Below are 12530 nucleotides of genomic sequence, written 5' to 3'. Positions count from 1 at the left end.
AAAAAGGACTGGGGAAGATGTGTGTTCCATATGGTTCCCAACCCAATATTTCTCTTCAGGAACCAGCAATAAAGCTGGAGTTGTTGTACTTTTCGCCAACAAATTCCAGGGGCCCGTCCTTGGGACCCAGACAGAAATCCCAGGAAGGCTACTGTCCGTCCAATGTGACTTAGGCTAATGCTCCTTCACTGCGATAGGCTCAGAGCACTGAAGGTGTATCATGGATGGATGAGGAAAATAACAGTTGTCAAATTTGCACTCTTACCCCAGAATAACTGTCATGCAGACCCTTTCTCTCCAACCACCTCTGCAATCTCCATTTAAGCTCCAGCAAGTCATTTAGACCTTCGTCTGGGATGGTAAACGACTACAAATTGCAAGGAAAAGGGCTTACACAGCCATCACCGATGGAGGACTGGGAAGCCCACACCTGGCAACTACTTTCTTGTCACACAACTTGGTTGCCTGGTAGAATTGGCCAGACCCCTTACGGGAAAGCTTTGGTGCTTTCTGAACCAGGCAGTAGTGGGCATACACATATGGAAAATATCATGACTACCCAAGAAGCACAGATCACCAGTGGGATATATCTCCTCAATAGTAAGAGCAACAGTGGTGGCGGCATAGGACAAGGTACAAATCAAGAAGAAGCTCTCCTCGCCCTTGTCTCCACTTACGCCACTTATTGGCAATCCTAACTTCACACTAGCCCAGACAGGGAAAGAGTATCAAATATGGGAAGAGGCTGGTTGCAAGGGATTTGATGATATTTCACCATAAGGGCCTTCTGAGTTTTTCCCAACTGCAAGATTCCTAGGGTTTCCCAAACCAAGAAAACTGGAGCTACACCGCTGTCCAAATCTGGGTCACCCCTCTCCACATAAATGGATAATCACCCACACTAGCGACAAGCGACTGCTACCAGACATTTACAACTTTCTGAATAAATCCATCAGGCCAACCAAATCTGCAGCACGAAACAAGTTGTAAGCAGAGCTGGAACGCACCCTCGCACCCCAAGAATGAGCAGATATACTTTGCAGAACTCGTTCCTCAGCCCGCTCCATGATGGACTGGAAACACTACTCGAGATCACCAATTACTGGCATTATACCCCAGCTAGAATGGCAGTGTGGAGGCTGGACACTTCTGATAAATGCTGGAGCTCCTGCAGAGAAACTGGCACGCTCACCCACCTTCTTTGGCACTTCCCCAAGCTACATCGATACTGGGAAGAAGTCCTACACGATATTGATGGAATCACAGAGCTTCCTTGCTCCCCAAGCTACATTATATTTGTCTTACCCAATATATTGACTTATCCACTGCAGTCCCGCAAGGGGAAATCAATGACACTACCTTTGCGCTGCGAAGCAGACGATTATAGCTAACTGGGGCACAGATGAAACTCTGACCCACTCTGACTAGCTACACAAAATTTAGTGGGGATGAAAAAGTGTACAGCAGCCATAGAAAACACTGTCGCAGTTTGGTAAAATGTAGGCGCACTGTGTACAATTTCTGGCACTCCAAGGTAGAGAAATCTCTAGCTCCCCATATTTACGGATTCTCTGACTCTCAAAAGCTGAATCCTCTTTCCCACCTAGAGACTGGGACTGAATGCTCCTGCTTAAGTGGACGATTATCTCCCACTTTCATCTATGGACTCACCCTTCTCTGAGATGTTTATGAACTGAATCGCCCACCTCCTCACTCCCTGTCACCCCCACCCTCTTCCTCTGCAAGTCTACCCTCCCCCACCACTTAGCTGTGAAATGAGATTTAAAAAGCTGCCACTTGGACAATTGACCATACATTTGCTCATATAGTTTTGACTGGTATTCTAGGGCAGATACGGCAGTTGGACATGCTGCTTTGAAAAAACTGTTAGGTTAATAGTTATATTGTTGGATTTGTGATACTCCCTTTATTTCCTAGATCCCACAATCTGGAGGGGGAAGGGCTTGCTACTCTATTCTAACATTTAGGACTATACATTTTATTCCTACAGTGCTTAAGGAATAGTTGCTTATATTCCAAAGTCTGTGAGATGTACTTTTAAAAGTTTAAACTATGAAAAATTGAAAGGGTTCCAGAGTCCCTCCGCAAAGGCAGCAGTTACTTCAATATTTGACTTCAAATAAGAGTCCTACAATGCAGACCTTGGAATAAAAGGAACTTTTTAAAAATCTTTTCTACATAGTCATGAGTTTTATATGTTAAACCGATTGTGCAGATTAACTTATTTTGAAAATTCAAATACGTTTTGTATGACCAGCTTTAAGACATTCAGGGCACATTTCCTCTTAGCGTTCTGTTGTGTGCTTATTTGTAAAATGGAACAGAACATTGAGCACGTTTGTTAATGGAAAAAACTTCTAAATTTTTAATTCGATCTTGAGATGCAATGAGATATTCATGCCGGGCACCAGTGCATAGCCTAGAATTCGCCCCCAAAATTAATGTGTGTGGCTGTACTGAGAGGTACATGTTTTAAACCGTTTAATGACAATTTAAAAAAAATATATTTTGACACAAATGTACGCAAACAATTTAGCAGCTAAAGGTTTATAAATGTACATTTAGTAAAATCCTGGCTCTGTAGAATGCTTGGAGGTTGCTTAATGGGCAGGAGCCTATCTCATAGGAAGTTTGTCATTTAATAGTCTTGGGACTGTTTCCAAGGCTGCTTTTGTTTGCCAAGCTGCACGGGGGACTCTTTATGTAAGTTCCACATTGGTTGCCTGTTGTGTTGGACTTTTGGAATGCAAGTGCTTACTATTGTGGTGATGGTAAGCATTTCATTGCAGCTGAGCAGGATCTGATTGAGTATCATGCCTTCTTTCATAAGGCAAGACCCCTGTGTGTCTAGCACGTGGACACTTTTTCTGACCATCTTCTTGCTGTCCTGACACTACATTTGTTGTCCCAACAAATCTCCTTCAGCAGATGCAGAATTGGTTCCTGGACACTATGAGGTGTCAGAATAAGTTTTCTGTATGATGAAACTGGTGTCCAAACGCAGGCTTGACATTACAGGGTGAGTTGCTCTTTAACGTTGAGATCTTATTGTAAACTGGGAATGTTTTTGGGCTCTCCCTGTAAGAACTTGGGTCACAATCCAATTATTTTGTAGTACAAGTGCATAAACTGATAGCTTCCATTTTTGCGCACAGAGAAAGAAGAACCTGTGGCTGTGGCAAAAGAGCTTGACACCAAGAAGGATGAGCAGAGTAAAAAAGGAAGTACACCAGAAAAGAGTGAGTACAAAGCAATGGCGAGTTGACAGGCTGCCCTCCTCGAATTGTTGCAGTGTGTTTAATCTCCATTCTTTTCAAGCAACAGATGTGCAGATCTACACTTGTCAGTCTGTCATGCCAGCTTCTTTATGTGCTTTTATGTTTAGAGGACAGCCATTGGCCACAGTTAACTATAAATTTTTTAGCAGCAATCTTTTCAGGATTTACATGCTGTGTGTTATTCCTCCACCTAGTTGTTGGGTAAAGTCATCAACCATTTGCTTCTCTGTTCCCCCTTGTATAATGTCAGACGCACACCCAAGAAATCCTTCAACTTAGTCGCATTCTTCAGTTTCTTTTTCCCCGCTGCTTGGATCTGAAAGCACAAGACAGAGCTCCATAGTCGAGGAGATAGATGTTGCACCAAGAGGATCATTTTCCAATCAAAAACACAGAAAAGAACAAAAAAACGACAGGGCTCATGGCATAGCAGAAAAACAGGAAGACACTGAAGAGACGATAAGGCCGATAGCCACTACGTTCTGATGGATACAACTACCTGTGGATTCCTCACCTGATGAATACTCCCATGGCGCCAGCATTCAACGGAAATCTTCTTACTAGTCTCTGCACGTCGACGAGGACGTCACTCTAGCCCACGCGACGCCGTCTGACGTCATACAGGCAATAAGAGGTCCTCGCCGATGACAGTTCCCTTTTTTCCGTGCATTCGAAACGGTTATCTTCGAGGGAGCTACTGTTACCTTCGTGGTTACAGTGTATTGTCTGCTGCGTAGTCTTCTCTGCGGTAACAATGTCTCAGAGGAAGTCGGGTTTCAAGCCCTGTCGAGAGTGTGGGGGCAAGATGTCAGTTACAGATCCTCACTCCGACTGTCTATGGTGTTTGAGCTCCGACCACGACGTCTCGACTTGCGATTCATGTCAACACATGAATCCGAAGGCCCTCAAAGAGCGTGAGGCCAAGTTATTCATGGCAAAGTCAAAGAAGAAGGAGAAACATCATAAGAAGTCTTCTTCGCCAAGGTCTCACCGGCGTCATCGAGACTCCCGGCGCCGTAGAGACTCACGACGTCACTCCAGCAAGGAGTCTCGTTCGAGGTCACCTTCGGCTCGGCGTCGGAGGACTTGGGAGGTCAGCCCCACGGTCACGCCGCATCCATCGACGCCGTTGCCCTCTCCGGCGTCACCGACTTCGCCTGGTCAGGCGTCAGTGATTGAGGTGGTGCAGCCTCTTGTGTTTTCTCCGGCGTCGCAGACGTCGAGGCCGGCGTCGGGGTCGCCCTCGATCCAGGCACCCCAGTATCCGGCTTTTCCCACTCCTGGAGCCGATAGTACCGCGTTTCTTAATGCGATGTATACCATCTTTCAGCAGATGGCTCCAGGAGCTGCTCCGGCTGGTCCTTCGGGGCCCTTGGCCTTTTCGTTGGGTGATCCTGCGCCTCTTCGGCCGGCACCCTTTATGCCCTTTCTCCCTTTTGGGAATGTGGGCTCGGCGCCGGTGCCGGCGTCGGTGGCCGCTCCGGTGGCTTCGGATGTTTCGGCCCCGGAGGTTGCCCCTCCGTCGAAGTCAGGATTTTGCCCTGTGACTCCGGTTGGTCCATCGGCTCCAAGACCTTGTCCTCCGGCTCCTGCCTCGGCGCCGAAGCTGCCTGTGGCGCCGGACGCGGCGTCAGATGCTTCTGGAGATCGGCGCCGCTCTTCGATGTCGGCGGAGGCCATGTCGACTCCGCGTATCGAGGAGAGACTTCATTCGAGGAGGCGTGCTCTCCGTCTTTTAGAAGAGCAAGAGTACCAGCGAGTCCTAGAGGAGGGAGAGATTGAGGACTCTGGAGACGGACTGCATGGTCTGGATACAGCCAGTGGGCTGGACACTTCCCCTGAGTGGGACCTTTCATCTCCAGGGGAATATACGGAGGAGGCTGCTTCCTTTCATGCTGTGGTGAGGAAGGCAGCGAGCTTTTTGGACCTGCCTTTGCCGGTGGCAGAGGCAAAGCAGAATTTGCTGACAGAGGTATTGCATCCGGCCTCTGCTGCAGCTGAGCCTCTCTTGCCATTTAATGAGGCTTTGCTGGATCCGGTGTTGGAGGTGTGGAAGAAGCCGGTGTCTTCCTCGGCCGTTCATAGGGCTGTGGCCAGGAGGTATCGAGCTGCACCATCTGACCCTGGCTTTCTCTCTAGACACCCTACGCCGGAGAGCTTGGTGGTGCAAGCCTCCTGTTCCTCAAAGTCAGCGCCTGGTTCCTTCCCGACGGTGCCTGGAGACAGAGACTCCAAGAAACTGGATGCGCAGTCCAAGAAAATATTTTCGTCATGCAGTTTGGCGTTGAAGGCCACCAACGCAACGTGCATTCTGGGGAGGTACATCCATGCGCTGATGGATGATATTTCGTCTTCATTTACGGAGCTTCCCCAGGGTCTCTTGGATGTGGTCTCGGACGCCCAGGCTGCCGCGACCCAGATTATCCAGTCTGGGCTGGACACGACCGACTCAGTGGCCAGGGCGATGGGCACGGCTGTGGTGGCAAGAAGACAGGCCTGGCTCCGAAACTCAGGGTTCTCTGCGGATGTGCAGTCGACCCTGCTGGACCTCCCGTTTGATGGGGACAGACTGTTTGGAGCCAAGGCAGATTCAGCCTTGGAACGATTTAAGGAGAGCAGAGCCACAGCCAAATCGTTAGGACTGCAAGCTCCTTCTTCCTCTGCCTCTTCTAGAATTTTCAGGAGGTTTCGGGGATTTGGGCGTGGCTCTTATTCCTCTTCCTTTCGGGGGAGGTTCCAGCAACCCGCCTCTTCCCTCCCCTATAGGTCATTTAGAGGGAGGGGGAGGGGTGGGGTCCGTACCAGAGGAGCCTCTCAACAGCACTCTGCCTCTTCCTCGTCCTCTGGAGGGGTGCAGCAGGGGAAGCAGCCTTAGGCTTCCACCGTTTCCCACTCACTCCTCTCCTGTAGGGGGAAGATTACAGCATTTTCTCCACAAGTGGAAGTCTATCACAACGGACACTTGGGTTCTCGGCATTGTGGGAAAAGGCTACGCCCTTCCCTTTCGGGAGTTCCCGCCCCTCATCCCGCCCCGCCCATCTTATTGTTCAGAAGAACACCTCCTGTTGCTAGAACAGGAGGTTCAAGTCCTCCTTTCAAAGGGCGCGGTAGAGTTGGTCCCAGAGCAGGAAAAGGGTCGAGGTTGTTACTCAAGATACTTCCTGATTCCCAAAAAGGATGGTCAGTTGAGACCAATCCTGGATCTGAGGATCTTGAATTGGTTCCTCAAACAGGAAAAGTTCAAGATGCTGACCCTAGCACAGGTGCTTTTGGCGTTGAACAAGGAAGATTGGATGGTGTCTGTCGACTTGCAGGATGCTTACTTTCATATCCCGATACTCAAGTCGCACAGGAAGTATCTCCGGTTTGTGGTAGGGTCGCAGCACTATCAGTTTGCGGTCCTCCCGTTTGGTCTTACTTCAGCACCTCGAGTCTTCACAAAGGTGATGTCAGTGGTTGCGGCGGAGCTCAGAAGGAAGGGGATAGCAGTATTCCCTTACTTGGACGACTGGTTGATCAAAGCCAAGTCCCCGGAGCTTGTGTCGCATCATCTGCAGTCAACAACCCAGTTGTTGTTCGACCTGGGCTTTTCGGTGAACGTGCCCAAATCTCACCTGGAGCCCTCTCAGCGCCTCCTGTTCATAGGGGCAGTACTGGATACAACATTGAGTCGAGCCTTTCCTCCGCCTCTGCGGATTCAAGATATTCAGGAATTGGTTCCAATGTTTCAAAATGGAGCGGTAGTTCCAGTCCTCAAGGTCCTTCGTCTGCTCGGTCTGTTCGCCTCCTGCATTCTGTTGGTCACGCATGCTCGCTGGCACATGAGGGCTCTTCAGTGGTGCCTCCGAAGGCAGTGGTCTCAACACTAGGGAGATTTAGAAGGTACTGTCAAGATCTCCAGAGATGCTGCTGTGGAATTGAAGTGGTGGATTGCGGGCAACAATCTTTCACAGGGAAAGCCGTTCGCGCAGTCGCCACCAGTGGCCACGGTAATAACGGATGCCTCCACCCTAGGATGGGGAGCTCATCTGGGGGATCTGGAGATCAAAGGGCTTTGGTCTCCAGAGGAACAGGTGTTTCATATCAATCTGTTGGAGTTACGGGCTGTACGTTTGGCTCTCAAGGCCTTCCTCCCATCCCTTCGTGGTCAGTCGGTACAGGTCCTGACGGACAATACTACCACGATGTGGTACATAAACAAACAGGGAGGAGTAGGGTCGTATCTTCTCTGCAGAGAAGCTCTTCGGCTATGGTCCTGGGCAAAGGACCATCAGATTTGCTTGGTGGCAAATCATCTGGCCGGGGTCTTGAATGTACGTGCGGACAGTCTCAGTCGCCAATTCTCGGCAGACCACGAGTGGCGTCTCCATCCAGATCAAGTCTGTTTAATCTTCCAGATGTGGGGGTTTCCTTGGATAGATCTGTTTGCCACTCGGGAGAACGCGCATTGCCCGTTATTCTGCAGCCTCCAGTATCCGATGCAGGGAGCGTTGGGGGACGCGTTTCAGATAACCTGGTGCGACCAGTTGCTTTACGCGTTTCCCCCCATACCCTTGATTCCTCGAGTGTTGAGGAAAATTCGCCAAGACCGGGCCCAAGTCATCTTAATAGCTCCGGATTGGCCAAGGAGGGTATGGTACTCCGACCTTCTCCAACTCTCACTGTGCCCTCCGCTCCGTTTCCCTCTCAGGGCAGACCTCCTCTCGCAGTCGCAGGGGCAGGTTTTACACCCCAACCTCCAGAGTCTGCACCTGCACGAAGTGTTTTCCGGAGCAACTTTCGTCGACTGCTCCGACGATGGATGTGCCTTATCAGTGACTCGGACTGAAGGAATTGAAGCCTTTATAACAGACTTTGACGACGCGGTCTGGTAGACAAGACGGTGGAGACGGTAGCTGTGGAAACCGCCATTGTTGTCACTGTCGTCGACTGATGTGTTGTCGTCTACTTGAATTTAAGTGAAACCTTTCTGGAAGTAGAAGGCTCTGATGAAGGAGAACGGTGGCAGGAATCCTTTCTGTGACGAGGAGAGGATGGCTCAGAGGAAACTGGGCTATGTATGGTCTTGGCACCCACTTTATGGTGCGTCTTGGGGCGTTTCCTGCTTTTCTCATCCTGCCCCACGTCCGTAGAGCTGGATCTTTTGAGGCCTTTCTGTATCACTCTCTTCACCAGAAGTACAGGATTTAGCTTGTAACCAGATTAACAGTCTTCCTTCTCTGTCTCCAAGTGTCTTAGCAGAAAAGGTGCAGCATATTTTACAGTCTTTTACCTGATGTACAGGATGTAGTTAATATAAACAGTCCTTATGTGGATCATCCACATGCAGCCTCTTCTTGCCACAGGTCTTACAAGGGCAAAAAAGGCCTTTCCTGGAAGAATCAAACATCTTCTGATGAAAAACGTTGTCCTGCGAGGAAAAAACTGAGCAGAGCTCAGGGAGACTCCGTTCACACGACATGCGGTAGAAAATCTGAGGGATTGAGCCTCTTTGGGGAATATTCTAGAGGCTGCTGGAGCCTGATTGGTCATAAGTCAAGTTTGGTTCTTTTTTTTTTTTTTTTTTACAAAAGGACATGGATAGGCTATATATGTTATTTTGCTAGCATTATAGCCTATGCAAATTTTAACTTACTGCTTTTTTAGTATACTGTGGCACTCCCACTTCAACGACGGGGATGATTTAAGCATGTGAATTTATGGAAGATCCAATACTGGATAACTACTATGTCCCTTTCTGATACACTGTTTCACTTCCATTATGTACAGCAAAGATCTTTTCTGTTACATGCAATGTTTGCAATGAAAAAAAACAATAAGAATACTTATAGATAAAAACAGAAGAGAACTGCAATAGTCCAAGCGAAAAATTACAATTACCTGGACTATGTCTCGTCTGGCAGGCCTGAGTAAGAAGGACAAGATCCTTGAGTACATACAGTAGTCTAAAACTGGTGATGCATTCAGATTTAACATGGGTCTTGAAGTGAAGTGAAAAGGGTGTAAGAGGAATAGGAAATTCTCCAAGCTCTTTAAGCCACCATTCGGCGGTCAATTCAGCATCTGGCCTGAAAACTACATACTTCTGTTTTACCTCCATTGAGTGTAGGAGTTTGTTGGCATTAGCTAGCCACCTTCCATAGAAACATTATGAAGCAGCATGCTGTTCCCAATGCATAGTTGCCTACTGGCTGGGTCGGCTGGGTATAGTAAGGATTTGACAGTCTCACCCTCCTGGATCACATTGTTTGCTCTCATCTTTAACTCTTCAGGCAGGTGTTGTACGAGTTCTTTTTCATACCGTTGTTGGTGGGATACAGGTTGAGCAGAAAATTGGAATTGACTAAGTGCCACTGCACTGCTGGTGACCACTTTATTTTCCTGCCCACTATGTCTACCCTCTAGCTCACTTTATCCAGTGGTGGACCTGTTGAGGTGGAGCCATTCACTTTCTTTCAAGCTGTTGTTACCATGGGTTATCTGGGACATTTCCCTTGATGTAAGAAGAGTCCATGGTGGATAACCCAAATTAAATTTCCACCCTCGGGGTGATGGCCTTTGCAGCTGCAGAGTCTTTAAATGTCTTAACCCTGGTGCAGGACACTGAGCAGCATTGGGAGGAATTAGCTAATCTTCTGGCTGGGTAATATCTTAAGGAGGAAGCATGATTCAGTTTGTCCCTTCTCCAGTTGCACCACATAGGTATTTGCTATTTCCTTTATAAACATACTGCATGCTGCACGGCCTTCCAAACAAAAGTCCTTTGGAAGACAGAAGTTGCAAACTTAGTTGTCTATCTCATGTACTTATGGTGGCACTTGGGGAAAAATCTTAAGGGGGTGCGCTTCATACCCCTCTTACATTCTCAGATCCACATGATGAACGAGTTACTTACCTTCGGTAACGACTTTTCTGGTGGATACATTAGCTACCTGTGGATTCCTCACCTGATGAATACTCCCATGGCGCCAGCATTCAACGGAAATCTTCTTACTAGTCTCTGCACGTCGACGAGGACGTCACTCTAGCCCACGCGACGCCGTCTGACGTCATACAGGCAATAAGAGGTCCTCGCCGACGTGCCGATGACAGTACCAACATTTTTTACGTGCATGAGAATAATAATAACCCAATGCAATGAAAGAGCAAAGCAACATCTCTTAATATTGTAAATCACACAACATTGCAATAAAATAACTGTAGATTTAATATAACCTTCTTTTTTTTTTTTTTTTTAAACAAATAAATATATTTATACATACGAATCATGTATATACCCAATATATATATAGATTTATATATAAATATACACATATATACAAATATCATACATGCAAAATGTATTGCAACTTTGAAGACCAAAAGGAGCACACTCAAGGATTGCTTGGAGAGACCAAAAAGGCAACGGGGAGGCGGGTGGGACCGTGAGGAATCCACAGGTAGCTAATGTATCCACCAGAAAAGTCGTTACCGAAGGTAAGTAACTCGTTCTTCTGATGGATACAACTACCTGTGGATTCCTCACCTGATGAATAGAGTCCCAAAGCAGTACCACGCCCGGCGGTGGGTGCCTAAATGGTCAAACCAAGAAATCCTGCAGCACTGACCGTGCAAAATGACCGTCCCTTCTGACCTCAGAGTCCAAACAGTAATGTTTCACAAAAGTGTGAAGGGACGACCAAGTTGCGGCCTTGCAGATGTCGACCACAGGAACACCCCTGGCCAAGGCCGAAGAGGCCGACTTAGCTCTGGTGGAGTGAGCTCTAATGCCCTCAGGCGGATCCTTCTTTGCCAAAGAGTAACAGATTTTAATGCAAAGAACAACCCACCTGGAGAGTGTTCTCTTGTGGACTGCCTTTCCTCTCCTCTTGCCCACGTATCCGACAAACAGCTGATCCTCCAGCCTGATATCCTTCATTCTGTCGATATAGAAGCTCAACGCCCTTTTTGGGTCCAGGCGATGTAGTCTTTCTTCCTCCTTTGAAGGATGAGGCGGAGGATAAAACGTGGACAAAGTGATTGTCTGAGCCAAATGGAAGGGTGAAACAACCTTCGGAAGGAAAGCAGCCTTGGTCCTCAACACCACCTTATCCCCATAAAACGTTATATAAGGGGGTTTAACCGATAAGGCCTGCAACTCACTCACTCTCCTTGCAGATGTTATAGCTACCAGGAATACTGTTTTAATAACCAAATACCTTAAGGGGCAAGAATGCATAGGCTCAAAAGGGGACCCCATAAGGAAAGTCAGGACCAAGGACAAATCCCATTGAGGCATAACGAATGGTTTTGGAGGATATTGATTCAGAAGACCTTTCAAGAATCTGAGAACAATAGGGGATTTAAATAACGATGGTTGGTCTGGAAGACAAATGAAGGCTGACAAGGCCGACAAATAACCCTTAATGGTAGCTACTGCACAACCTTTCTGCGCTAGAGACAGTGCAAAAGACAAAACATGTGACAGATGAGCATGTAAGGGATCAATCTGTCTCTCTCCACACCACATAACAAATTTAGACCACCTATTAGCGTAGATAGATTTAGTGGAGTGTCGCCTGGCCGCTAAGATAACATCCACTACATCAGGCGGGAGAGAGAAGGAACTCAGGTTGCCCCGTTCAATCTCCAAGCAGGCTTCGTGTTAAAGGGTTCGTTGACGAGAACATCAACAGCAAGGGCACTGTTGTTGACACCATAGTTGACGAGAGCATCGTCTTTGACACCATTGTCGACGAGAGCACCGTCATCGACAAGACTGTCGCCGGCTACAAAATCGTCGATGGCACCAACACTGTCGACTGGACCATCATTGTCGACTCCATCGGTATCGACGATGACACTAGTTCCTGTCAATCAAGGCAGTGTGATCCCCATTTCCTCTGGATCTCCCGACCTTTAGTCACAGTGAAGATTACGACGATGTCATCTAGATCTACTGTTTGTCCGGCAGATACATCACCAAGTAAGGTAACAACCTTACTTCATAGTCACCTGCTAGACTGGGAGGAGTCTGATGAAGGGCTGTTTGGTGATGGGCACAGCCCATTCAAGTTACATGGCAAATATCAGGAGGATTAGGATGAGTACGATCAACAGTATCAGTCTTAATATACTCATCAAAGACGTTGTTATGAGCCTTTAAATCAGCCAAGAGACACTGTGCAAATGCCTGCCTCTAAATTCAAGGCTTGCAGTCTGTTACAAGATTATAAGAGGAGGTTTCCAACT

General features: G+C 47.8%; 1 protein-coding gene across 6 annotated transcripts in view; it reads left to right on the top strand.

Annotated features, from left to right (window-relative positions):
• ATF7IP (activating transcription factor 7 interacting protein) overlaps window positions 1–12530 on the top strand; it is an 828655-nt gene that overhangs the window by 231436 nt on the left and 584689 nt on the right. For all 6 annotated transcript variants that reach the window (XM_069231239.1, XM_069231237.1, XM_069231238.1 and 3 more), the window contains one exon: window positions 3177–3260. In XM_069231239.1, coding sequence (XP_069087340.1) covers window positions 3177–3260 — 84 coding nt within the window. The remainder of the gene's footprint in view (window positions 1–3176; window positions 3261–12530) is intronic.

Source organism: Pleurodeles waltl, chromosome 4_2, assembly GCF_031143425.1.
Source record: "Pleurodeles waltl isolate 20211129_DDA chromosome 4_2, aPleWal1.hap1.20221129, whole genome shotgun sequence".
Lineage (NCBI taxonomy): Eukaryota > Metazoa > Chordata > Amphibia > Caudata > Salamandridae > Pleurodeles > Pleurodeles waltl.
Note: the sequence above shows the minus strand (reverse complement) of the source record. Positions and strands in the feature narration are given on the sequence as shown.